The sequence below is a fragment of the Bos javanicus genome, chromosome 16, assembly GCF_032452875.1.
Source record: "Bos javanicus breed banteng chromosome 16, ARS-OSU_banteng_1.0, whole genome shotgun sequence".
NCBI lineage: Eukaryota > Metazoa > Chordata > Mammalia > Artiodactyla > Bovidae > Bos > Bos javanicus.
In genome coordinates, this window is record NC_083883.1 from 50,369,792 (window position 1) to 50,397,565 (window position 27,774).

The 27,774-nt window shown below is 54.4% G+C and overlaps 1 protein-coding gene and 1 long non-coding RNA gene across 5 annotated transcripts in view; one reads left to right on the forward strand and one right to left on the reverse strand.

Annotated features, from left to right (window-relative positions):
* The window catches only part of PRDM16 (PR/SET domain 16), a 340,531-nt gene that overhangs the window by 36,015 nt on the left and 276,742 nt on the right, over positions 1-27,774 (reverse strand). For 3 of the 4 annotated variants that reach the window (XM_061382973.1, XM_061382972.1, XM_061382975.1), the window contains exons 4-6: positions 19,508-19,642; positions 7,518-7,620; positions 750-963 (exon numbers count right to left, since the gene is read on the reverse strand). In XM_061382973.1, coding sequence (XP_061238957.1) covers positions 750-963; positions 7,518-7,620; positions 19,508-19,642 — 452 coding nt within the window. Of the gene's footprint in view, positions 1-749; positions 964-7,517; positions 7,621-19,507; positions 19,643-19,880; positions 21,179-27,774 lie in introns of those variants that run through there. The other variant, XM_061382974.1, reaches the window with a different exon arrangement.
* LOC133227904 (uncharacterized) lies at positions 22,292-27,158 on the forward strand. Its single transcript, XR_009730000.1, has 2 exons — positions 22,292-24,242; positions 25,510-27,158. It is a non-coding gene; the product is annotated as an uncharacterized LOC133227904 (long non-coding RNA).

A 27,774-nucleotide genomic window follows, 5' to 3' on the forward strand; every position in this document is an offset into this window, starting at 1 on the left:
ACTGGGGTCCCCAGCTCCCAGGTCCTGACTCCTGCCTTGCCTTGGGGCCTGGGAGGCTGCGTCTAGCCATCGCATGGCTGGCTGGACATCTGTGCCCACATCCATGAAGTCTCCTGGGACAGGTGGGGGCTTCCATGGGACACAGAGGCTGGTACCTGGGGTGGGGGGTGAAGGGACCCCTGGGTGGCCCCTTCCTGCCCACATCCACTGTCTGGGAAGGAGTCTGCATGTGTCCAGAGGGTCAGGCCACTCCAGAACCCCTTGGGCAGTGTCCCCCAGCCTGGCCCTGGACCTCATCTTGGAAATGGTGCTGGGGCTTGACCCTTGCATATCTGGGGGCCTGGCCTGCGTTCCTGACTTCCTTCAAGTCTGTCCCCACAGCTCAGCCCTGGTGACATGATGGGGGGTTGCAGCAGTGGCTCTAGTGGGTGCCTTGAGGATTCTCTGTGGGTGGGGAAGCTCTGACCAGGGGCCAGGCCCTTAGGGTCAGGGTGTGAGCTGTGACCTCCAACTGCCAGCTCATGGGCCTGCATTGTCCCCAAGAGCAGATGATTGGGCCGGGTTCCTGCCCCAAAGGCATATCTCCATGCTCTATGGAGCCTTGGGTTTCTCAGCCTGGGCAGGCTGGAGGGCCCAAGGCTGACCTCTGCCCTTCTCAGGGCTCCCCCTGTGCTCCCAGGGCCAACTGACCCAGCTGTCCGTGATGCTCCTGGGGGGTGGGGGAGGCGGGCGGGGGGGTGGAGCTGCACCTGTACTTGGTGGGGAACATCCGCTCGCAATCCTTGCACTCGTGGGCCTGCCCGTCACTGCCGCCACCGCCCAGGACCTCAGGCTTGAGCTCCTCAGCCAGGCCCTCGTAGAGCGCGGCCCCCACTGAGCTGCACGCGTACTTCTTGTGGCGCCGCAGGTCCAGCTTGGAGGGGAAGAGCTCGTCACACGCGTCGCAGCGGAACGTGGGCTCCTCTGCAGGGGAGAGAGGACCAGCGTGGGGAGGCGCCCAGGACCCACCCCAGGCCCACCCAGGCCCAGGGGCTGCAGGGGGTGCGGGGAGCCCGCAGGCCTGCCCCCCAGGCTCTGGCATCCTTCCTGCTCATGTCCTGTGCTGAGAGAGGCTGCCCCGGGGACCCGGAGGGACCCTAGACTCCACCATAAGAAATTCTGAGGAGTGTTGGGCCCCGTGCCGGCCGGGAGCAGAGAAGGAAGTCAGGCTAAGTGCTTTGTGTATGAATTAGGAGGAGAGACGGCTGGGCTCTGGTGCATATCATAAATGATTGTCAAGGTCAAACAAATAAAAAGGAGGCGGCTACTATGAAGTTTACGAGGCAGCATCCTGCGGACCCTGCCAAGCCAGATAGCTTGGAGCTGTGAGTCCCGCGGAACGACCTCCGAGCCATTCTCCACCCGTGGCTGCCTGGACCCAGCTTCTCCCCAGAGCGGGGGCCCCTCTTCCCTGCCGAGGACCACCCCGTGTCCCCCAGGTCTGGATAGCGAACCCGCACAAATGAATCAAAAGGTGTTGTGAGTGGCTGTGTGAACGTGTGTGCTCCTTGTGCACAGGTACGCAGTAGTGTGTGAACATGGGTGGATACTCCAGCATGTCTGCCGCCTTCTCGGGGCACTTTTGCACGGGTGTGTAAGCATTTTTGTGCATTTGTGCTCATGTTTGTGCTGGTGTCATGTGTATTCCTGTGTATGTGTGCATGTATTTCTCTCTGTGGCTAGTATGAAAATTTGTATGTCTGCATAGCTTCACACTTGTACGCCTGCATTTGTGCATGTTTGTGTGTTCATGTTGTGTGCTTACTTGGCACATGTGAATGGATGTGTTTCTGTGCATGCATATGTGTTATGTGTGCACACATGCGTGCATGTTAAGTGTACACATTTGTGTGCATGACCGCCCATGAGTTAGTGTGTTGGGTGTGCATGTGTATTCGTGAGTGCATGCACATTTGTGGGTGAATACACACTTGTATGCACACGTTTGTGTCTCTGAATGTGTGTATGAGTTGTGATTGTATTTGTGCATGTTTTAGTGTGTTGGTGTGAATCTGTGTGGGCATGTGTGCATTTATGTGTGAGTGTGCATGTGCACATGATCAAGGACCTCTGGGTCCCACAGTGGGCAGAGCCTTGACCTTGGGCTGGATGCTAACTGGAAGGGCCTGACCCTGAGGGGTACAGAAGCCAGGGGGTTGGGGACATGGAGGGAGGTGGGGGACTGCCTCCTGCCCCCTCCTTGTGGCAGAAGGGCCACCATCAATGTCCCAGATTGCTGAGGAGGGAGGGGTGGCTAGGCAACATGAGCCTGTGGCCAGGGTTTGGGGGAAAGAGAGGGGTGGACTACAGGCAGGGAGGCCTCCTCAAGACTGGAAGCTTCCCTGGGCGTGAGGGCAGACCCACTGCTCCCACAGACCCCTGAGGGCAGGGTCTGGCCACACCTGGCACCCCCACCGGTGGGCGCCCAAGTTCCCATGCCCAAAGGAGACACTCCTGTGGGATCCAGCCCTGAGATGCCCCTGGCTGAGCCCCCGGGCCTTGGACAACACCCTGGGATGCACGGGGAGGCAGCTGTCACCTTCCCTGGGAGCCTGGGGGACATGCATGTGTTGGGGGAGCCAGGCCTGGTGCTGACCAGACGTAAACAAGTCCTGGTGTCCCAGCCCACTGGCCAACGTGAGGCGGCTGTCAGGAACGGTCTTGCTCGCGGGAAATCAAGAACAAGACAGGGAAGCAGTGCCTGCTTAGAGTCTTTGGAATCTGGGGACAATGCCCAGTCCTGCTCTGTGTGCGGGGACCTGAGCTTAGCTAGGAGCTTGGAAGGCTGTGCCCCGACCCCTGGACCTGCCCCAGACACAGGCCAAGACATAGGATGGACTGCAGGAGGCCAGAGAGCCAGCAGGTCCTCACCAACCACGGAAGCCTGGGCAGAGGAGGCGGGGACAGCGGCCGCACAGCTGACCCTTGAGCCAGCATCCTCGAACACAAGACCTGTAGGAGCCTGGTGTCCCTGCCACCGGGCAGCACTGCCGGCCAGAAGGAAAGGGGCGCATTGTGGCTGTCTGGAGAGCTAAGTCAGAGAAGATTCTAAGATGAAGCCCATCAAGGCCCTGGGCCGGTCCTTGGTGCCACAGTGGCGCCCCAAACACGATCCCAGGAGGGGTCAGGTGGGCAAGAAAGACACACCCGGCAGAATAGCCACTGGCAGGTCTGTGAGATGTTGCCTCGAAAACAGGAGGGAGGGGACTTCCCTGGTGGTCCAGCGGCTAAGATTCTGCGCTCCGAGTGCAGGGGGGCTGGGTTCAATTCCTGGTCAGGGAAGTAGAGCCCACATACCACAACTAAAAATTCTATGTGCTGCAACTAAGACCCGGCACAGCCAAATAAATAAATAAATATTTAAAACAGCAACAACAAATAAAAATAAAGCAGAAGGGAGCCTGGATGCTGCTTCAGGTAAGTATCCACTGTGAGCTTAGCACCTGCGGTGGGGTGCCTCCACGTGGCCGGCTTGGTGCCCGGGAACGTTATCATGTTTCCTCCCCCGAGCCTCGTATCAGGCCGCAGGTTTTATCACTGGTACACGGAGGCCTGGGGAGGCCGCCGGGCTCGCCCGGGGCATCCGGAGGTGAAGTGGCAGAGCTGGTACCCACCCTTCCCTCTGCTGGGTGCCTGGGGGCAGGCGGCTGAGTCCCAGTTTCCCGCTGAGGGTATAAGAAAGGCACCCTGTGTGGTATGTGCATGGGGCGCGATGTCAGTGCCCACCCCCCCACAATCCCCCACAGGGCTTCCCTGTCCTTAGAAACATGGGGTCCTTCCCACTGGAATCAAGAACACCATCTTAGAATACAACCGGATGCCCAGGCCCCACAAAACCGCTGCTGTGGGTTTGCTCTGACTTCCTGGGCTGGAATGAGGCTGAAAGGGGCCCTCCCACCAGCATTACGAGGAAGTGAGAAATGTCAATTCGCATCTTACTCTTTCGTGCTAAGCGTGCTAAGTCGCTTCAGTCATGTCTGACTCTTTGTGACCCACATGGACTGTAGCCTGCCAGGTTCCTCTGTCCATGGAGATTCTCCAGGCAAGAACACTGGAGTGAGTTGCCATGCCCTCCTCCAGGAGATCTTCCCAACCCAGGGATTGAACTTGTGTCTCTTGCATTGACGGGCAGGTTCTTTACCACTAACATCACTCTTTCTGGGCCCAAAACAGTCACTGAAGTTGAAATTTGAAAAGAAAAGAAGGGCCAACCCCGCCTTTTCATAGCACTGACCAACTTATGTTTCAGCTTGGATCTGGAATTTGGATTTATAATGAAAATTCAGCCTGCATCTCACTTCAAAGGCATTGGAGGGTGTCCTGGAGGTGATGGAACCAGTGATGGAGGGTGCCCCCCCTTCCAAGTCCCCATCCCACCAGGGACCCAAGTTTGTTCCTGTCGAAGGACAGAGGCTGGAACAGGACACATCCAAGCCTTGCCCACTCATGCCATGGTGTGGACAGGTGCCCCTCATCTTCCACACAGGTAAAGTTGGCATCGAATACACACCTAGGGCAAGCTGGATGGGGCAAGAAAGATGCGCCTGGACTGGATGGTTTTCACTTTCCCAGCACAAGCAACTCCAATTAAAAGAAACACTAGAGTATGTCACACTCTGTATTATGCTACACTGTGCTGTATTATATTATATCTGTCTATCTCATGCTTTATACAAATACTCTGCATCCTCTTGACCTTTTCTGGAGAGGGGGAAAAGTTAGCAATTTTGAGCCTTTCTCAAAAGAAAGGCATATTTGAATGGAAATGATTTTCTTTATTTTCTCCCAAGAGCAAGAAGTTCTCTTGAAAGAGAAATCTTTCCCCTCTCTACTGAAAAGAGTAAAAACAAAATAAAAAGTTCCTGGAACTAATGAACCTGAAAGTGGCTTCCCTCTGCTCTGAGTCACTTGTAGGAAAATTGGAATTGAATTTCTTTACAAAGCTGCAGCTTTGGAAGAGTGCTGTCAGTCCCAGGTCCACAGGGTTGGGGCCGCTCCCTGCAGTGAACTGGCAGAGCAGGTCCCCCCGGCCTCCCTTCTTCCATGATACCTGGAGGTCATCCTGCCAGAGCCCCTGCCCCCAACAAGAGCAGGCAGCATTGTGACTCAGAACTGAGCTCTCCTCATCTAAACCGGGGGAGGGGGGCTGTGGGCCGGGGCAAATGCTCTGACTTCCGCCCAAATCCAACTAAACTGAGACCATGCTGGCCTGATGTCTTGTGTGTCGAGTCTGAGCCTTGCGTCTGTCTGAAGTTCCCTCGGCAACTTTTCGCGGCAAAGCAGGAATGTAACAGAAAAATAAATCAGTGCCTAATGGCTTCAGGGAACCCAGGGGGACACAATTATGTGGCATCTACATGCTAATCTACAGACTGGAGGCTCAAAAGCCCTCAAGAGCCCACTCCAAGTTCCTGCCGTGATAAGGGGCCCTGCATTCAGTGGGACTGGGATAAAAGATTTTTTATGATAATTATCTTAGTGAGGAACATTTTTACATTTTCTTTCTGTGCGATTCAGAGTTAACTGAGGAGGGGTGGCTGTTGGGAGGTGAAGGAGTGATCCTGACAGCCAAGGGTATGAAAAGTCAAATATTTGACGTTGGACTATTATGTGTGGAAAGCAATTAGCCCACAGATGTTTGATAAATTAGGAAAATGCAGACCCAAGTTATTTAAGATCAGGCATTAGAAGAGGGCCAGGAATCAAGGTTTCTATAACCTTTCAGAAGAAAGACAGGTCATCATACAAACAAAACCCCATAGCCCAGCGTGGTCGAATTTATCTTTCTGAGTACATTATCTAAGATTCACAGGTCTTTTCAACAATTATTTTAAGAAAAATGAGACCATCCCCCTGATACCCAGAGCTTAGCCACCTACTTCCTTTTCTCGAATGGCTGATTAAAACCAAAGTCTAGAGGAAAGGGTGGGTCGACTCTATTTTATAGAATTGTCCTTCTCTAGAGAGAGCCTTTGGAAGAACTCACGGGTGCAAAGTGCTGCCTCACAAAGGTGGGCCACGCTTGAGGACCGAGAAGGTCACCCTGCTCCCGGGGGCTTCCTGCTAATTCCGACGCCTAGCTCCCTGGCCCAGTCAACCGTACTCCCAGGCTGTGACACTGGAGCAGTTCCTTAGAGAAACTTGCAGTTAGTGGCATTAATCATTAAGCCTTGGAGTATTTGTGTGTGTGTGGTGGTGGGGGGGCTGTGGGGGAAGAAGGACAGGAAGGGAAAAGCCAGCCTCCCCCTTTCTCTAGCAGGAATGGAATAATCAGCACCAGAGACGGTGAGAAGCAGAGGCTGCCTTCGGCTCGCTTGTGGGGTCTCACGCAGAGAAGAGATGCCATCTATTCACCCACGGCACATAGGGAGTTAACTGACCAGCCTCGTTGCCAAGCAGCTTCCTCCAACTGACTTTTCCTCTGCCACTTAAAAATGGTTCCAGGATCCCAAGGTGAATGGGCACACTGCTTAACAATGTGGATGGAGGAATAGAAATCTGGATTTCAGAAATCTGAGCCTGTATGAGACTGGGCTTTTCTCGAGCATCATCAGAGTTGTGCCTAGGTGTGGATGAACAAGGAATGGAAGCGTGTCTACTGGACACATACTGTGTGACCAGCCTAGAGGAAAGGACACTGGAGACGCTTCCTGCAGTCCTGTTGGAAGAGCTTGCTTAGAGGGGTCCTCTGAAGCCCCAATATTCCCTCTCACCAAATAAACTTCCCTTAACCTTTCTCTCGGAGAAGGCAATGGCACCCCACTCCAACACTCTTGCCTGGAAAATCCCATGGACAGAGATGCCTGGTGGGCTGCAGTCCGTGGGGTCACTGAAGGTCGGACACGACTGAGCGACTTCACTTTCACTTTTCACTTTCATGCATTGGAGAAAGAAATGGCAACCCACTCCAGTGTTCTTGCTTGGAGAATCCCAGGAATGGGGGAGCCTGGTGGGCTGCCGTCTATGGGGTCGCACAGAGTCGGACACGACTGAAGCGACAGCAGCAGCAGCAGCAGCAGCAAGCTTTCTCTGGGAATTTTTGCTTTTAACTACAAGTGGTCATTGCTTTCAAACACATGGATGGCATCACTGCACTCTCTTAACTGAGACTGAGACTCTCCTCTGGCACAGAGCTCTAGGGGGTGAATGTTTCCAAGCTGTGAAATGGGTCTTTTTGTTTAAGTCTTGCAGGGAGTATACTGCTGCTGCTAATGATAATTATACAGTTTAAAAAGAGCCCCTAGGACTCTCCCACTACAGAGATGTCAGGCAGCATGTCGTGTTGTCGCAAGTCCTGTCTGAACTCAGGCTGTGGCCCCCGTAACACAAGGAAGGAGAAAGCAAAGTGCTCAGGTTGAGAAGTTGTTGGGAGGAATTGGTTCTGCCCATCTGGGGCCTGGGGGCTGGACCATGGGCAGCAGCTGGGGAACCCCAAGTGATGGAGCACCAGGCCTCTGCTCCTGTGGGTGGGGGCTTACCATCCAGGCTGGGAGGCACCGCCCCCAGAGAGTAGGCGCCTTCTTTCACATGGACCAGCAGCTCTTCTCCTGGCTCAATGTCCTTAATGACTTTATAATAAATCTAGGATGGAGAAACCAGAGAGAAAGGGTCAGCATTGTCGGCCTGGCTGCTTTAAAAGCCACATCGTGCACACCCGGCCCGCACGCCATTGACACTGCTCACTGGGGAGCCTGCCCCGCTGGGCCCTTGACCTGCCTTCTAATTGCTGCTAAGAGGTTCCCCTTTGGAACTTGGCAGGATACTCTCAGGAGGACTAGAGTCTATTTTTAGCTAGTTTGATCCAGATTTTGGATAAAGGGGGTGTAAAAGGAAATGGGTGAGGATTAGCCCCGAAGTTCCCGAGCAGGGCGGGTCCTAGCAGGAAATATCAGGTAGTGAGAGCGGCTCCTTTCATCAGAAGTGGAGCCTGGTTCCTTTTGTCAATATGTATGTAAGACACTCTCTGCTGTCTGGGGCCGGGGTGGGGTCTTCACCCTTGAATGTGGGTTTGGATGTTTATGAAAGTGACCATGAAGACAGACAGCGGTCCCATGTGCCAGGTCGGCAGGTGTGAGTCTCAGATGAGTGTGCATGTCTCCCACAGTGGGAGGTAGAGGGGAGCCCGCGCCAGCTACAAGCTTGGTGCCAGCAGCTGTGGGTGTCTGAGATCAGGGATAGCTCTGAAAACAGAGAGGGGTCAGGTGGGTCTCGGGGTAGAGTGTGTAGCCTGAAGCAAGCTCTGACTGGACGAGCGTCCAGCGTCAATACTCTGAGCAGCCCCGTAGCTTGCCAAGGTGTCCCCTGAAAAAGCACCAGCTGCAAGGTGGGTGGTGGCCATGATCTGGAAAACTCCAGCTACTCAGGAGGGCAGCATGACCAGCGTCGTCTGGGATGAGGCCCAGGGACCAGGCTCCAACAGCCTGGGAGGCTCTGGGAGAGACTGAGGCCTTCCTTGCCTTTGCCAGCCCCTGCCCAGGGCCCCTGCCCTCCCTGGATCCCAGGGAACCAGCTCCTCTGGGTGGGGTGCCCACTCTCACGAGGGCAGGGCTGACGCCAGGAACCCTGAATCTTAAATCTGGAAATGCCAGACGGCAGGCTGCACTTCTGTTAGACCAGTCCACTGCCTCCCACGCCACTCCCTCGACATCGCAGTCCAGGGCGTGCGATGTCCGGTTTCTCTTCAGAGCACAGTAACCAAGGCACTTCCAGGAGCGCTAAGGCTTGGTCACAGGACTGGCTGGGAGGCCAGGGAAGGATCTGAGGCCAGTCCATCTGCCTGGGGAGACCTGGGGGGCGGAGGCTTCTCCAGGCCATTCCTGCCTGAGGTTCTTCAGCAGCATCTGGAGGTTGGGTGTTGGGCTGGGCACGGTTCAGGTACCGGGGGGCTGACCTGGGCACTGCCCGCTCACCTCCCCCCATGCCCCGGGGAGACATCTGGAAGGCTGAGTTTGCCCCCTTTTGTGGGGCCCTTTTCCCTTCTCCCTAGTCCAAGTCCAGCTGTGGATGCCCTCACAGATCACCAGTTTCAACTAACTCCAGAATGACACCAATGTGCTCTCAAAGGGACAACAGAGCCACATGGTGTCCCCAAATTCCCTGCTGAACATGTGGATGGTGGAATGTAACCCGTAGAAGGACACATGTACAGACATCTTAACAATACGTACTTGCTAGTAATTTCATTTGGCAACTATTCCCTGGCACGTCGCTAAAATAAGGATGAGATTTTTAAAATGGAGACTAAGCTTCCCAGGTGGCACAGTGGTAAAGAATCTTTCTGCCAGTGCAGAAGACACAGATGTGGGTTCAATCTCTGGGTTGGGAAGATCCCCTGGAGTAGGAAGTGGCACCCCACTCCAGTATTCTTGCTTGGGAAATCCCATGGACAGTGGAGCCTGGTGGACTCCAGTCCCTGGGGCCACAAAGCATCGGACACGACTGAGCACAGCACAGAAACTGTACCATATTACCTTCTGTAGTTAAATCAATTGCTATTAAACTCCCAGTTTTGTATTGTTTTATCTAAAATATTACACAGTGCTCACAGACTTAGAGAAAGAACTTATGGTGTTCAGGGGTGAAGGAGGGGGGAAAGGGATAGTTAGGGAACTTGGGATGGACATGCACACACTGCTAACTTTAAAATGGATAACCAGTAAGGTCCTATTGTACATACAGCACATGGAACTCTGCTCAACTGTCACCTGGCAGCCTGGCTGGGAGGAGAGTTTAGGGGAGAATGGATATATGTGTATGTACGGCTGAATCCCTTCACTGTCCACCTGAACCTATCACAACATTGTTAATTGGCTAGACTCCAATACAAAATATAAAGTTTAAAAGAAATTACACAGTGGCTGAAATAATTGTTTGTTTTTAAAGTCAGACTCCAGCCACTGTATTTTAGAATCAGACCCGAAGTGCATCTCATGCTGGAACAAAGCCGAGATGAGCCCTTGACCCATCCCACCTCTGGGAGTCACGGCTTATTAATACACAGGCGTAATCGCACTCTCATCCCAGCGGTGAGTCAGCGCATCCAGCAAGTGCAGGCTTAATGCGCCCGCCGGCCGCTGTGTTGCTGCGTGCAGGCTGGCGCCGGCCGACGGCCGGTGGCTTCCCGAGGGTCTCCGTTAGAGGGCAATGTGGACCCGCCCGCAGCATCCTCCCTGGCTAGGCCTGCGCCCCGTGAGGGCCGGGAACATGAGAGGCCGACGGCGCGCTCTGACCTGTGTCCCCAGATGCTGGACTTCTGCTCCCGCCGGGCTTCCGGGGCTGACGCGGCTCACCGCCTCGCCTCCGCCTCCGGCTCTGCGTCCCCCTCCGACCCCTTTTGAGGGCCACCCACCCTTCCAGGACCCGTAATCCCCCCTCCCGGGGGACCCCACCCGCCTTCTAGGATCGCTGGACTCCCTCCCCTCCCTGCCCCGAACCCCTCCAAGAGCCCGGGACCTGCAGACATCCCCCTCCCACCTCCGAACTGGGAGTCTACTCCGGTCTCATCCCCAACGCCTTTCGCCTCCTGCCCGCCCTCCAGGACTTCCAGATCTTCTGAGACGCCCTCTCGCTCCTCTCTCCCACCCCACTGTGCACCCCTACCCCGTCCCAGCTCCGAGAGCTGCGGACTCAGTCCTCGGACCCCCTTGGAGGGAACCGACCCTTCCCAGCCGGTGGGGTCTAGCGCGCCGGAAAGAAAAGCAGTTCCGTGTGCGGCGGGCGCCCCCTACCCAGTCCCGCTCCTCGGGACAGACGGTGGCCCCGGCGCCTGGAGGGGGCGCGAGCGCCGGACACGCAGCGGGCGAGCAGTCGGCCCGGGCCGCCGGGACTAGAGCGGCTAGACTGAGTTAATAGCTATTAGAGTTGATCGCAGAGCCTGCGGCCGGACTGGCCGCAGCGGGTGTCCCCGACCTGCCTCCACCTGGAGGAAGGGGCGCAGCTGCGAACGGGGAAAGCGCACGAACTTTTCAAAACTCAGCCGGTCCGCCTTGCCTTGGCTAAGGGCACCGTGCTCCGCGGATCCGCCCTGGAACACACAAAGGCGGCAGGCACTTTTACGACCTGTTCCCAGCAGCACAAAGGCCTTATCTTCCTGGTCTGCGGGGTCGGGTGACTTCCTGGGACTAAGGCGGGGCTTAGGTGGGACTGAGTCTCCTGACTGCTAGGGCACAAGCTGTGCAGTTACTGTGCCGCCGGCCCCTTCCCTTCTCTGCCGGTGATAAATTATTACTCTGTGTGTGCTTAGTTGTGTCCGACTCCTTTTCCACCCCATGGACTGTAGCCCGCCAGGCTCCTCTGTCTGTGGGATTTTCCAGGCAAGAATACTGGAGTGGGTTGCCATTTCCTCCTCTAGGGGATCTTCTTGACCCAGGGATCAACCTCACGTCTCCTGCAGCCTCTGCATTGGCAGGCAGATTCTTTACCACTGAGCCACCTGGAAACCAAATTATTATTGCAGTCCCTTAAACATTCCTGAAGTTGGTTTATCCCCAGCTTTTCATTGTGTGCCCCTTGGTGGGACATATTCAGACCCCAGGGTTAACTGGGCTTCAAGGATGGGCTGAGTCTTAAGGATTTTCACAAGAGGGAAACAGAAGCCTATGCCCCCCAGGAAGAAAGAACATTGGTCTCTGATACTCTGCTTCCCAGGCTCAGAGCAGACCTGCCTTTGTTTACAGGTTGGCATCTGGGTACCCAGGCTTGTCTCTGAACAGTGGCGTCCCCAGCACCGTGTAACCATCTCGGTCCTTGGATCGTGTGGCAAGGCGGAATTTTCTGTCTGGTTTCAGAGTCTGAGAGCGGAGGAAACCACAGCAACAGCTGACTTTACTAGCGCCAATAAATGTCTGCTCTAAACGGCTTTAAAAAATAACAATGCCAAACAGAACTGATCCCGAGTTAAGACCTTGTTCAGCATCTCAGTTCTCTTTGCAACGGCGAGACCTGATTGAACATGGGCGGCCGACACCAACAAGGGGGCCTTGGGATTCTAACTGTGTTTAGCCTGACCCTTTTACAATCTCTGGACACAAAGAGACGGCTCCTTGTAGGTGAACGGAGCTGGGACAAATACATGGCCACGTTCTCAACAAAAGACAGAAATTGACGGAGAAAAACTGGATTCAGTATGGGCCACGTTCATAAGAAAATGAACACCATTTTCTTTTCTTCCAACAACATTCTTTAAGACAAAGAAATATTTCAAATCGATAATGGCAGACAGTTTGGGTGTATTTTCTCCTTAGTGTTCCTTAAGTTTGTTTTTAATACCAAGTCAGTTTTGCAAGAACAGATACTATTTTCAAACACAAAGACTTTAAGTTCCACAATTTTCATTCCACCTTAATCTTAGAATTTTAAAATTTAAGTAGGTGAAAAACTCCATCTGACCTACACTGGGTGGAAAGGACTAGATTGCAGACCACCAGCCAGTATATTGAATACAGGCCACAGCTCTCCCCTTCCAGGAGCAAATGAAAATCGTGAAAGTGATAAGCGAACTGCCCTTTGTTTCCACCCCCACTCCACTCCCCACCCCCGATCAGTTTGAGAAACTTTAAAGGCGTATTTGAGTAATATATAGGTGCTTATCTTAAAAAAAAAAAAAAATTAAGCGCTCTCCTTCCTGGATTTCGGAATTCACTTGTGCTTGAATTTGTGAAGGCTTTCGCATGGCATACAAGGGGCTTTTCATGAGAGAAGCACACAGCAAGGGGAATTTGAATTGCTCTGAGATCTTGCTGAATAGCAAATTCACCCAGTTGCCAGTCTGCCTTCAGAGAGAGGACGCTGGACCGAGGGTTATCCCTAGGCATTTTTCCGGGCTCCGCAAGGTGGTGAGGCCGGCACTCTCATTGCCTCAAGACCTTGGTAGGCGTCACCGTGTTTCCTCACTGCTTGCTGTCTCCAAACGCCGACCCTCTCTCGCGGAGAAAGTTGTGGATACCAGAGACCTGAGGCTGGCACAGGGGTTAGCTTTGGATTTTAAGAAACAGCCCAGGTGATGCTCCAGAATGAAGCTGGGAAGCAAGTGTTTTGAGCTGCTGAGAGTGTGGGCAGGTCTTTATTTCCCTTTGCCTGCCTGGCTGTTTCAGGACAGAAAAGGAAGGGGCCGGCGCTGATTGCTTGGGGTTTGTTACCACCCGCAGGCTCTAGGAACGAGCAGACGATCCCTTCCTCTGGCTGAGAGAGGGGAGGCGGCTTGTCACCCCTGGATTTGCCATGTCCCTCTCTTCCTGTGTGTGGCAGGAGCAGCCTGTGCCTAAATCTTCACTTTCTGCCTTTATATATATATTCTGTCACCTTCCCAGCAGCTCAACATTAAAAGTTATCTGTATACCCCTCTCTTTCTTAGTTGTATGGTTTGTACCTGGATGTTATGTATATATTTATTATCTATAAATTATCACATTCACATATAATACAAAAATATATAATATACAGTTAGCTAGATTTTAAAAAATATAAATATAAATTACAGGTCATAAATTGTCTTCATCATACTTAAGTGGCTTCTTCTAATAAAGTATATTCACTTCCACTTAATTAAGAGGGAAAAAATATAGGTTCTGGAAAATGATAACCGGTACTGTGAATTGATACCTTATTCTTTGCCCCAGAGATGGTCGGTGTGCTCTGGGGAGTAAAAATGCAATGGTTTTCTGATGCAAAATAATTTGCTCTATTTTTTAAATAAGTCTTTTGCAAATTTAAAAAGTGTTAAAATGAATTCCTCATCTTTCTAATTTTCGAAGGGAAAATTGTATCTAATTGTTTGGAAGCTACCATTGAAACGGCCAATCCGTTTTTAATTTAAACGCCGTGGAGGGAGGGATGGGCCTTCCACGACCAGGGCAGAGCAGGGCAGTAGGCACGGCACAGCCATCGTTTAGAATCCCAGCCCTGGCAGACTGCTAACCCTGACACGGGGGTGGGCAGTGGAGAGGGGGCTACTCCAAGTCAGGGCAGAAGAAACGAAAGCAAAAGAACACGCTTTGAGCTTTGCCCAGAAACCTGGGTTCTCGTCCTCTAAGTGCCGGCTCTGAAGGATGGGCATCTGCTAATAAAATGGCATTGTTTTAACACGCTCTGTGAAGGAGATTAGCCTTTGTCTGCTTTCGCTTTGGGGAGATGCGGACCCTTGCCTCTCCCAGAATGTGCTGGTGATGGTGGCTTTTCCTGATGCCTGGCTGGCCATCCCGGGTGGGTTGGGGTGCAGTGCGGACCTCGCAGCCCTTCCGAGGTGTGCTGGGGGTCCAGCCCCTGAGTCGTGCTCCCCAGTGTGTGCAAGTGACCCCAGTATCATGTTGCACCATCTTCAACCTCATCGGCCACCTGACATCCGGCCACCAACATCCTTGCTCTGTCGAGGTGATGTGGGAACAGGAGAAGGAGCTGGGCTGTGTGCAGGCCTCTTCTGGCCTTTGCTTGCTCTGGAGGGCACTTTATTTCCAAGCGCTTGTTTTCTTTCTTATCACTAAAACAAATGTAGGACTTCGCAGGTGGTCCAGGGGTTGGGAGTCCATCTGCCAATGCAGGGGACACGGGTTTGATCCCTGGTCCAGGAAGATTCCACATGCTGAGGAGTAACTAAGCCCATGCACCACAACTACTGAGCCTATGCTCTGGAGCCGCGGCTGTTGAACCCAGTGCTGCAAATACCCAAGCCCAAGTGCCTATAACCCATGCTTCACAACAAGAGGAGCCAGCACGATGAGAAGCCCGCACACCACAACTAGAGAGAAGCCGCCACTCGCCGCAACTAGAGAAAACCTGTGCACAGCAACGCAGACCCAGCACAGCCAAAATAAATAAATTAATAAAATAAATACATAAAACAAATCCAAGAACAGATCCTGTCCGTGTCTCCTGAGACATCTGAAACCAACTTGTTTGCTTATCACGGTGGGAGAAAGAGCCACCCAAGGGAGATCTGAGGGTCTCGATTCCAAAAAGAAAAGTGGGAGTTGGAGGATGCTAGGGGCAGGGGAGGGCTGCGAAGTCCCTGGGGAGGGTGGGCGAGGGTCTTGCCTCCCAGAGTGAATCAAGGCACCAAGGGATCCTTGCCTTCCACTCCTGCTAAGCTGGGAAGGTGAACCAGGCACCCCGGGTTCTATGCTGTGGTCTGACCACCCCCCAAAATCACAGAGAGAAACTTGTTCCCCCACAGCTGTCTGCTGTGGATGTTTTGTTCCTGGCAGCCGGGCCACCCCAAAGCTCGTGTGGCCTCAGGACTGCCTGTGGGTCACCTTTAGGTGATAGGCTGGGTGCAGGGAGAAATTCAAGGCCCCTGTGGCCTTTGCCGGAGAAGACAATGGCACCCCACTCCAGTACTCTTGCCTTGGAAAATCCCATGGACAGAGGAGCCTGGTAGGCTGCAGTCCATGAGGTCGCTAAGAGTCGGACACGACTGAGAGACTTCACTTTCACTTTTCACTTTTATGCATTGGAGAAGGAAATGGCAACCCACTCCAGTGTTCTTGACTGGAGAATCCCAGGGACGGGGGAGCCTGGTGGGCTGCCGTCTATGGCGTCGCACAGAGTTGGACATGACTGAAGTGACTTAGCAGCAGCAGCAGCAGCAGCAGTGGCCTTTGCTGCCTAGGGCTGCCCCCATCTAGAGCTCCATGGAGGAGCTGGTGCCGAGGGTGGTGCCTGGGGAACAGAGTGGAGGGACAGGCTGGTCACCTCTCCCTAGGTCCGGTGGGGCAGAGACCACTGAGAGCCTCAGGGCTCCAAGAGGGGTGCAGAAAAGGACTTGGTGAAGGGCTCTGAGCCCTGCCCCTGCAGCTCCATGGCTGGGTGGGGAGCATATGGTCAGGAGCCTGAGTGTCTGGGAAGAACGAGGCCTGGCCGGACAGAAGGGGTCTGTCCGGTGGGGGATACACTGCCCAGCGTCTGGGCTCCCTCAGCACTCTCAAAGCAGCTGGAGGGCCCACCACCCTCTCAGAACCACACAGGGCATGCAGGCTGCATCTGTCCCCACAGCCCATCTGGATGCCAGCAGAGACCTTGCTGGACTGAGGGTGTCGAGACCCCTAACCTCAGCCCACTGCCCCTGTGTGGCTGTCTCCAGAGGACTGGAGACCATCCAGGAGGCCCATGAAGAGCTGCCTCAAGTCCTCTGGCTGCTGCAGCTTTGGGAACTTTCTCCTTAAGTGACTCTTTCCTGCCTGGTCCCCCTGGACTTCTGGACATCGGGGTTCAGGTCATGGGTCAAGTTAGAACTTTTCTGACCGAAGTGATTTCTCTACCGAATACCACCTGGAAACCCTGAAGCTGTTTTCACGGATCTCAGGTCTTCAGTCTGGGTGCCTTCCCTTCCGTGTCTGTGCTGTGTTGGGAGGTGATGTCCTGTACAGGTGTGAGGGTGGGTTAGGGGTGAGGGGGAGAGAGAGGGAAGTTGTTCCCTTCAGTGTGTCTCTGTGTATGTGTGCGTGTGTGTATGTTTGTGTGTGCGTGTGTGCATATGTAGGGGTTCCTAAGTGCCAGGAAATCCTGGTGGAAACTCTTGGGATTAGGGCAATCCGAGAAACCCCATTAATACCGTGTAATGTTTCCTTCTCAAAGAGAAGCCTGTCTTCAAAATTATTTGTTTTATTATTAATATTTCAGGGATGGTTTTACTCCAGCTGCACACAGGGTCACGTCGGTCCCTTTGCAGTGAGCTGAGCTTCCACTGGTCGGGACTGGGGGACGGAAGCCCTTCTGCTGGGCCACGTGGCTGTCCCAGGGGAGAGAAAGCCGGGTTTCAAGAGACTGACTACTAAACAGTTTGAAATCTAGTATGTGTGTGTGTGTGTGTGCGCGCGTGTGAGTCACAAAGTCGTGTCCGACTCTTTGCAACCCTGTGGACTATAGCCCGCCAGGCTCCTCTGTGCATGGGATTCTCTAGGCAAGAATCCTGGAGTGGTTTGCTGCTCCCTTCTCCAGGGGTCTTCCCAAACCAGGGATCGAACCCTGGTCTCCCGCATCGCAGGCAGATTCTTTACCATCTGAGCCATCAGGGAAGCCCTTTCCTATCATTATGAGAATTTAAAATTGTTTGTATTATTTCTCAGGAAAATTACGTCCCACAAATTACCCATTTTCCTTTGAGATCTGAGATGTGGCCGCCTCCTTGTGCCTCTTGGCCTCTGCCTTCCTAGGTGTCTGGAGGCCACAGCCACGCAGTTAGGTTTTCAGATGGGGACATTGGTTGCCCAGTAATAGCAGGAACCACCCACCATGGGCCATGGAGGCCTGGCGGAGGGCTCCTCTCTCTATCGGAGGATGGAGGGTTTGAAAGGCCCCAGGCAGGGAAATTTTTGCTGCTTCAGGCCACTTCACTGTTGTGTCTGCTTAAATGTGTACCCATGTCCTCTCTGAGTCTGTGAGCTGAAGTGGAGATAATGAATCTCCCACTTTTAGGCTGTTCAAAACATCCAGCAGGCGAGGATGAAATTTTGATGTCACATTGGGTTGAAGTATTAGAATCAGGTGTGTTTTTGACTGTGGGATGGAGCTTTGGAATGGGAAGCATTGAGGGGACAAAAGTGGGATGAAGTGAAAGGGAATCTCTGAGTTAAGGGTATTCCTGTCTGCTGGTCCCGACAAAGGAAAAAGTTTGCTGCAAGGCAGTGAATTCCATCTGGACCCTACATGGAGCTGAAATAAAAGCTAACCTAAAATATTAATAATAAAACAAAGATGTCGGAAGACAGACTTCTCTTTGAGAACAGACAATACGTCTGCTTGCATTTTCAGAAGCTTGCCACATAAAGATATTTACTTCATGGCTTAAATTTGGTTCAGACACTCTAACTAACATTTATTTATTTTTAAATAAAAAATCTGGATCCTTCACTATTTTATTCTGTATCTCACAGAAGTGCAGTCCTGGCTGGACCTGGCCTCCTGGTGGTTTTTTTTTTTTTTTCCCCACTGCCCCTCGGCTCCCAGACACATGACCAAGGAACCATGCTCTCTGCAAGGAAAGGCCAAAGGAAGGACCATCTTTCCATGCACCTTAAACCTAATTCTCCTTCGCTTACATTTTATGCTCATCTAGAAGGAGAAAAAGTGTCTTTTTTTTAAGTACTGTGCTAATTTTTATGACGGTTCTTTTGTTTTCTTTCAGCAATATATTTTGTAATTTAAAAATTACTTATTTTCAGAACATTGGGTTCCCAGTGGAAGCTGTAGACATCTCAATGGTAGAGGTGGATCTGAGCTTCACCAGATCGTATCTACCAGAGGGAGGAAGAGCTGCTCAGTCCAGGCTGAGCCCGCATGGCCGGGAAAGGGGCTGAGGAGATGAGGGCGAGTTGCCTAGCAATCCATGTAGGTCCTGGGGCCTCCTGGGTGTGAGGTCTCTGCATTTCTTGGTGCAAATTTTTTTTCCTCTAGAGTGAGGAGCCTCAAATGGCTTTTAAGAGTTTGCACAGATGACTTGAAGCTGCATCCTCTGTTATGTGGTCTCCACAGACATTTTTTAAAGCAATGGAACCCTTTTTTTGCAAATGAAATCTCATGGGTAACCCCAAAACAGAGGCAAAAGCAAACTCCTGTGATGGATGGGGATGGGCCCCCAGGCATCTTGAGGAAGACTTACTCTGGGGACTTGGTGAAAGCGTGGTCCGAAGGGCCTGGCTCCGAGCAAGGTCTCTGGGGGCCACTTGCAAACTTGTGATGAAAACATGGACTAAGTGCTTCCAGACCCGGGGACACATTGTCTTCATAGTAGAAACTCCACGTGGCATCTTCTGTCTTGATTGGTTCCTGAGTCTGGATGCCTGCAGCCCAGGACCAGCATGGACACGAAGCGGTAAGGATCCAGCATGCCAAGAGGGTCTTCTACCTCCTGGGGGCAGCAGCAGAAGCCGAAGAGTTCCTTAGCTCTGGTGGGACAGGCACAGAAGCCCAGACCATGCATCTCAGGAAAAACATCAATTGGCTTCTAGCAGGGCCAGGATTTGTGCAAAATGTGGCTGGTCACTTCTGCAGGCTGGCTATGCTGTCGCAGCGATTCTGGGGACCTCTGGGCAGCTGGGGTCTCTTCTCAGCCTTCCAGACGGCAAGTGTGGAACCCTTCCAGGCAGCTGGGATGAACAGCCATTCAGACACGACTCTCAAGCAGAGGGGTCTGGTTCTCCACTTCTCTCACATGGGTGACATTTGTTAGAATGTGGACCCTGTGGTTTCTGTCCTTGCCTGCTCCTGGCCACGTTTCTTCCCGTAAACCGTCATCTTCGGCTCTCAGGCCCCATCAGCCCCAGGCGAGGCCATGGGGCAAAGGCATTCGTGGGGTGTCACCAAGTTCCCGGAAACTCGGCACTGGCCAAGTGTCAAGTAGCCCTCCCCGCCCCCGCTGCAGGATGGGGCAGAGGCGCAGGGGCAGAGGCGCAGTTAACCCTTCACCTCGGCGCCCGCATTCCCGACCGCCTCGGTACCAAGGCCCCAAGGACAAGGCTCCGTGCGAGCCCGGACCTACCTGCTCGTTGATCTGACACATGGTGAGGTTCTGGTCGTCACAGGAGCATGCCACGCGGATGTACTTGAGCCAGCTGCCAGCCCCGGCGTGCTGAGCATCCACACAGAGCTTCCCACCGTCCAGGTCCTCGGAGATCTGCCGGGCAAGAGAGAGAACCAAGAAAGCTCAGAGGCATCCTGTGTGCTAGGGCCGACGCACTCTGTGTTTGCCCAGTGGGAGAAGTCACCGCTGGGGCTCAGAGGAGGAAGGCTCTTCAGCCACTGGACATCAGCCGACCCTCCGGGCATCGGCGAGGCACTCGGCCCACCCAGCCCGCCATCCCTCCGGGAGGGAGCCCAGTGCAGAGGTAGGAGGATGGCCCTGTCTTTCTCACCGAGTAGATCACTGCCCTGGCAGAGCCATAAAAGTGCCACCGGGGCTGCAAAAACTCCCCAGTGAGCCGCCCCACATGTGAGAAAGCAGAGGCCGCTGTGTCCGAGAGCAGAGCCCTCTGCTGAGAGCACGGGGTGTGGGCTGGAGATGAGCGATCTCGAAGGTGAAGGTGTGGTTGGGGTGTGGCTGCAGGCGCATCTCTGTGCACGTGCTGTGCGCACGCGTGTGTGCCTGTGTGCGCATGTGTGCAAGTGTGCGTGTTCACAGCAGCCTGCAAGAAGGAGAACCGTTGGGTTTTCTTAAAAGTGGAAGTTTCCACCTGACACCAGGGGCTTGCAGACGCCCTGCCTGCAGAGGCCCCGCGGGTTCGACCCGCGTTAGGTGCTTTGTTGTTGCTGTGTTCTCTGAACATGCTTCTGACAGGCAGAGGCAGGGTGCTTCTCCAGCACGTGCAGCTCCGAGCAGGCCATCGCCCAGAAGACCTGACTGCTGGCCCTGCTGAGAGGGTCCTCCCTGAAGCTACCGGGCCCTGAGGTGGGAACTGTAAACAGAGTCCCTCCTGCCTGCTCTATCAGTGCCTGCTCAGAGATCCAGAGCCGTGGAGCCCAGTGGTACTGTGGGCGAGCTTTCTGGGCAGCTGGGCTGGGAGGCTAGGAGGAGAGGGGGTGGGGCTGAGGACACCACTACACTGAGGACCAGAAGTAGGTGTTCTGACGGGCAGGGATGTCTAGCTGGGCAAGGGTGTCCAGGTGGGCAGGATAATTCAGGTGGGTAGGATTGTCCAGGTTGGCAGGGTGTCCAGGTGGGCAGAATAATTTATTTGGGCAGGATTGTCTAGGTGGGCAGGATTGTTCAGGTGGGCAGGGGTGTCCAGGATTGTCTAGATGGACAGGTGTGTCCAAGTAGGCAGGAGTGTCCAGGTGGGCAGAGGTGTCCAGATGGGTGTGTGTGTCCATGTTGGCAAGAGTGTCCAGGTGGGCAGGATTATTCAGGTGGGCAAGTGAGTCCAGGTAGGCAGGGATGTCTAGGTGGGTAGAGGTGTCCAGGTAGGCAAGGGTATCCAGGTGGTCAGTGTGTCCAGGTGGGCAGGTGCATTCAGGTGGGTGGGCAGATGTGTTCAGGTGGGCAGGTGTGATAGGAGCAGGTGTCAGAAGGACCCAGTGAAGTCAGGGCAGGGGACAAACTGAGGAGGCTAAATATAGGTGCCACAGCCTCTATTCCCTGGGGTCTCCCCAGTGCCATCTGGTGAATAGGTAAGGACCCGGGAAGGGAGGGAGGCTGCCCCTGAGGCCTGAGAAGCCCACTTCTGGCCAGAGAATCAGGACACTTTATAAACAGCTCAGATGCCTCCCAAACGTCCATGGACACTTTCTAAATGACCAAGGGTCCTGCGCAAGGTGACAGGTGAATCAGCGGGTGAATCAGCAAGGTTTCGGGAGGCTGCTTTGCTGTGGGAGGCCCAGAACCCACCTGCAGGCCTTCTGTGTGACCACACCCCACCCCTTGGAGCCCATGGCAGCCGCCCAGTCACGATGAGTCTCCGAGCAGCTGCTGAGTGGACCTGGATGGGGCTGTGAGCCCAGAGGCCTCCACTCTGATAATTCTCCATTTTGGAGACTTTAAGCGAATGGGCCTCATTCTGAAAGAAAGGCGAGAGCCCAGAGAGCCTGGGACAGTGTGGCTGCAGGGGTGAAGGGCCACGACCTGCTCTTGGCCGCACCAGGAGGCCACTGTGGGCTTGGGGAGGGAGCCCAGGCCACAGGGAGAGACCCCGCCCCCAGCACTAACGCCTCTCGCCGGCCCCTCCTCTTACCTCCCACCCCAACTGCAGGAAACCCACAAGAGACCCACCAAGCAAAGCTGTGGTTAGTGGCACCTCCACTCGGCGAGGCGCCCGCCACCTCCCTGCATCACAGGGAGGAAGAGGGGCCGGCTGGCCAAGGCCCAGGGACCCCCACCGCGCTCCTCCCCACTCCATCCCTGTGCCCCTCATCCAGCATCTTCACAGGTGGGTGTGGCCGGGTGGGGGCTGGCCAACTCTCTGTGTCTCTGTCTGTTTCTCTCAGTCTCCCTCACCACGCTGCCCACGGTCCAGTCTGGGATATGCAGAGATGGTAAATGACACTGTGAGCCATTGCAACCATCGCGTGCACACCCCTGTGTCTCCTGTCACCCCCGAGATGGTGCTTGACCCTTCATTTCTCAAAGGACTTACGGGGGGTGGGACAGAGAAGCCCAGAAGGCCGGATCAAGGACAACCCATTGACTCTTGGTTCTAGCAGATTCTGCACCACTGTAGGACGGCTGGACGATCCCAGGTTCATCCTCCAGTCCCATACCCGTGCCCTGCCTGAGCGTGGGAGCAAGTCCGCACCTCTGCCTGCACACCTGTGGGCATGCGCACAGCCCTGTGGCCGCCCAGACAATCCACTGCCTCCCTAGGAGGACATGGCAGGATCCTCCCTCCTACTCAGCCCCTCTCAGTCCTCCCGGAGCAGGCATCTCTCCTCCACGTGACGGCCCACATTCACCAAACATCCACAGGCCTCTCAAGTGTGTCTGAATGTGGACACAGCCAGTGGCTCCCCTGCGTGGACACTGTTCCAGGGCCTCCAGCCTGTCTCCATCCTTCTTGGGTGCAGGGCCCAGAGCTCAGAGGCAACAAGTACTCCAGGTCCCCTGCCCAACTCCTGGTGTGTCTTCCCTGTGTGCTCAGCAGCCCCTCTTGGGAAACTTCCCTGGTTCCCAAGCTCAACCACTTGGACGACCACAGGGTGGCTATCACTTCCTAAAGACCTCTCAAGGTCCAGGGATCCCTTCTCCCTCATGAGCACCCCAGGTGGTTTTCTGGGGTGACAGAGGAGGTCTTGGTTAACTCCTTCCTCTGAAAGAGAATAAACCATTCCTCCCTGAGAGGTAGCAGGGGAGGCTGACCTTCCTCCACGGAGGCACAAGAAACCCTGGTCTTGGGTCCCCAAAGCACCAATGCAGGACCAGGTTGGGTGGTGTGGGCCTTACTACCCCTGTTGCCAGGACCATGTCTCAGTCTCATCTCTGTGGGGCACACCAGGGCACACCTGGGCACACCTGGATGATGGACCAGGAGGACAGAAGCCTGATCTGGAAGCTGCTGCTTTTCTGTTTCAGACCAGAGAGATGTTCCTAGGAGTGACCCCAGCTCAGGCCTCAGGCCAAGTGCGCAGGAGGCTGTAGGCCTGGCTTCTTGTTTGGGGCTGTGCCTGGTGGGCTGTGCCGTTTCTGACTCCAGATGGGGAGAAATGGGTGGTGATGTCCATCTCCCCTTGGCCTCCTTTCCTTCTGTCTCTGCCCTTCTCTCCTCACAGCCATGGATGTGGCCTCTGGGACGCTCATATTACCACCTGAGTGGGCTGAGGTCTCTCTGAGCCAGCACTGCCCCCTGCTCACCACTGTGGACCTCCTGGGTGGAGGCTGGCGGAGGCCCCCTGGAGCAGGGCAGACCCCAGCCCAGGCCCCCCACCTTCATTGCGTGGTGTCTGGAGTCAGAGAGGGGGTCTTCCTGTCTGCTCTGGGACCCAGCAAGCAGGCCCGAGTGGCCACAGGTCCCCTCTCCTGCCTGTTTAGGAATGAGACCTTCCAGGGCCCATAAGGACACGTCAAGGTCCAGCTCAGCAGGGCCCAAGGCCTGGTTTGCTCTGTGTCAGGGCCTTGTCTCAGGAGGCCAATACTGGTAGAAGTGGACAGAGGAGTAGTGGGTGACATTAGAGCCCATGGTCCAGGCTGCAAGCTTGGTTCATGAACTGGGGAGGGCCCAGCCACCCCCTACCCCCAAATCTCCCAGGGCGACATTGGCGGGCAGTGGCCTAGAGGCTGCTACGGCCTCAGGCGGGGTCTCTCTGCAGATCTAGGGTCTGGGCCCCCTGCCTGATGGCACTCGAAGCCTGACTCTGGGCTGCTTGGGGCTGAGCCTTGGGGGCCCCAGGGCCTCCAAAGAAAGCTGCCCTCCTGCCTGCTTTCCCCCACTGGCCTCTCCACCCCTTATCCCCCTACCAGCTTCCCCAGCTCGTAAATCACCCCCACCAGAAAGGCCGAGTATGAAGCAAAGGCATGGAAAAATTCTTAACCTTGACAATTTTTTTTGCACATCTTTTGAGGTTTCCTGCACTTCGAATCTGTGGGCTCGCTGCTGGGCTTGCTCCCTCACGTTTAATGGGCCCGTCCGGGGTGTGCATGCCGGCGAGGATGCGGACACGTCTGTTGTCAGCTGTCTAATGGGTTCTGAGAAGCCAGGAGGGAGCCAGCCTGGGAGTCCGGCCCCTCGGCTCCATGTTCTGCTACTGCAACTTGGCACAGAAGAGGCCTGAGCCCAGTGCTGGGACCAGTGGTAGGTCTCATCCTTCTCATCCAGACACCTTCTTGAGCTGATTCAGAGCCACACGTCCAGCCACCAAGCTGTGCGGGCTGTCCTGCCCGCAGGCACCCGCATGTGCACGCGTGCACGCGTACACACACATACACACACGCATGCACACACATGCCAGGATTTATGGCATCCACGAGTAGCTAGAACAGAAAGTCCATTCTTTTGATGGAAGGAGGTGGGGGAAAGGCTTTCTGAAAACACCTCTGCCGGGTGCGGACGCGGAGCCTGGATGAGCTCATAAATCCTCCGTCCTGACTCTCATTACGGGCTCGGTGGTGACATGACCAAGCACTGGCGGGACAGGGTCACCCGGCTGCCCAGGAGACAGGCGTCCTGGGGGCGGGTCACTGGGCCCCACCTGCTCAGGCTGAGAGGAAGGTAGTGGTGGGGTGGGGGAGAAGGAGGAGGAAGTGGGAAGGGAGGGAGTGCTTCCAGGGGGAGCAGGTAACTCATGGACACTGTTCCTTCAAGACAGAGACCAGCCTGTGTCCTGAGCCCATGAAGGGGGTGGGTAGAGAGAGCCAGTGTCCACGGGCTTGTGCTTGGAAGGAGCCGCGTGGGGCTCCTAGGGCACGGCTGCTGACTGTGGTCTCTGTGGGACAGTTCCGGGGCAGTGGGGCATGCGTGGTGGGGGATAAGGGCCAGACAGTCTTGGTCTCAGGGTCCCAACAGCACAGCCCAAGATGGGGGTTCTGCAGAGGAAGCCGGTGCCTGGGAGGGGGACCGTGATGGTGCAGCAGCAGGTCGCAGGGGCCGAGGGGCCAGATTCCCAGGCCTGCTCCTTCCTGGCTGCTCAGAACCCATTAGGAAGCTGCCCCAGGCCCCTGCCTAGGGAGCTCCTCCTGTTAGTGGTGGGCAGAGCCTCTCCGCTGAGAGCCAGACCCCAGAAACCACACTCTCTGTATTCAGGGTCCACAGATGCCTGCAAAGACCAGACCAGGAATCACTGATACACCCAAATGCTAGGTGGTACCCCTAGGATTTTCAGAGCCTCTCCCCTCAAAATCCCGACCCCCAGGTGCCACCGTGCTTCCTCAGGTTCACAGACCATCTCCCACAAAATGCCCCAATACTCTGTGCTGCCACATTCCCGGGGTACACAGCGCTATGGACCCAGCCCGGAGCCCAGAACGCTGAACTCACCACACTGGGCTCTCTTCTCTCCTCCTTCCCTTCCATCTGATTCTTAGTTTATTCCTCTCTTTTTTTTTTTTCTTTCCCTCCTCAGCAGGGGCCTGTACAACTCTCCCAGCAGTGTCTGTGTGCATCTCAGAAAACTGGAGGGTAAAACAGAGGCAAAGCAGAGATTCTACTCTGACTCCGAGCATCGCCTGGCCTAGAGCAGGACTTACATTCCTGGTCTCGCCAACAGAACCCAGGGGACAAGAAGAGGGGCTTCAGTGAAGGCAGGGCTGAGCAGGCTGTTCTGAGGGTCCCTGGCCCTTGGTGTGCCCAGAGGGCTCCTGCTGAGTCGGGTGTTTGGGGGCTTAGCTTCTTCCTTGCACGTTCCATCCATCACGGCAGGCTGTGTCAGTGGCCGTAGCTCATGGTCCTGACCCACCAGAAATAAACAGGCACACTGAGGATTGAAACCAGTGCCCTTAAGTCTGCAGGGAAATCAATGAATGAGAGACTCACTCAGACACAGAAGCCCCTCAGGGTGATTGGCAACTGGAGGGGTCTGCTGAAACCTCAGACCAGCAGCTGAGATGCTCCTACAGGCAGGCCGTGGGCTGGGCAAGGAACCTCATGAAGGGAAGAGTGCCCCGTCACTGTGGGGATTCAAGGAGGTCTCAGTGGTCATCCCTCCAGGGTGCTCCAGAAGGAGGCAGACTCTCTGATCATAGTTACCTTTCCAGGCTAGACATTATAAACTCTAAATGTGACAACGCAGGGGTTATCTGGGCTCCTGCTTCGGTTTCCTCTTTGAAACTAGATAGCCTCTTTCCTGTCTTCTGTGGAGACCTGGGGCTCCTTGCAAGAACTCACGTTGTAAGAACACTTGGCTTGTCCTTGATAGCTCTGTGAAGGCATCCCGAACAGAGCCCCATGCCCACAGCTATGCCACGCTCAAGGGCACAGGTGCTGTGGGGAAGTAGCTTTGGCCACAGATGGCAGTGGACATCTGCTGCCCCTTTGGCTCTTGGCACCTGCTCAACTGTCCTTCAGAAATGTGCTGGGTCAGGGTGGGGGCATGCCCACTACAGTATGATGAGGGTGCTGGTCAGAAGTAGGGCCCCTTCCTGGGTCTGCCAGGTGGGTAAGAAGCCCAGACTCCAGCCAGGGCAGTCAGGAGTCTTCCGTGGGCTGCCTGGGGCTCCCAAGTGAAAAACCAGCCCTGGTAGTGGGTAGGAGAGGGGCCCTCAGCAAACAGGCTCCATCTTGGGTGTCTCCCTTCAAATATCCCTCTGCCCACAATGTTCACTGCCGCACTGTTTACAACAGCCAGGACATGAAAGCAACCTAAGCATCCGCTGAAGGAGGGATGGGTAAAGATGTGGTGCACATACACGATGGAATATCACCCAGTCATAAACGGGACGAGACAATGCCATTTGCAGTGACGTAGATGGACTGGAGAGAGTCGTACTGAGTAAATAAGTCAGAGAAAGACAAGTTTCATATGATATTGCTTATATGTGGAATCTAAAAAACAGTACAAATGAGCCTGTTTATAAAACAGAAACAGTCACCACAAAGCAAACTTATGGTTACCGGGGGGAAGACAGGGGAGGGGTAAACTAGGAGTCTGAGATTAACAAATACACACTGCTATATATAAAATAGATAACTCATAAGGACCTATTGTATAGCAAAGGGAGATACACTCAATATCTTGTAATAACCTGTGTGAATAAAGATGCTAGAAAGAGTGGATCTATGTATATGCATAACTGATTCACCTTGCTGTACAGAAACTAACACAACACTGTCAATCAGCTATACTCCAATGAAAATTAATTAAAAAAGGGTCCCTCTGCCCACCTGTATGGGGTCTCTCCCATCAATATCTGGAGGTTTTGGGGTGTCCCCAGAGAGAAAGCCCTGGTCACTGCAGGGAGACCTAGGTTGACTGCAGCTCCCAGCAGGAGGGGGCCCTCCTCATAGACCCAGGCCACCTGGGGGCTGTAGGGGAGGCTTCCTGGGCCCCTCCCCTCATGGGGTGGTGGGGAGCTGTGGCCACTAGAGAGGGCACCTTTGCCCAGAGGCTCTATCTTCAGTGTAATGCTGGCAGCAGATGGTGGCACAAGAATTCTGTGGCCTTTCTGGGGCACTTCTTTCTTTCTTAAAGTTTTTTTTTTTTTGATATGGACCATTTTTAAAGTCTTTATTGAATTTGTTACAATAGTTCTTCTGTTTTACACTTTGTTTTTTTTTGTCCACAAGGAATGTGGGATCTTGCTTCCCTTGTGGCTCAGTGGTAAAGAATCATCTTCCAGTGCAGAAGATGAGGGTTCCATCCCTCGGTTGGGATGATACCTTGAAGAAGTCA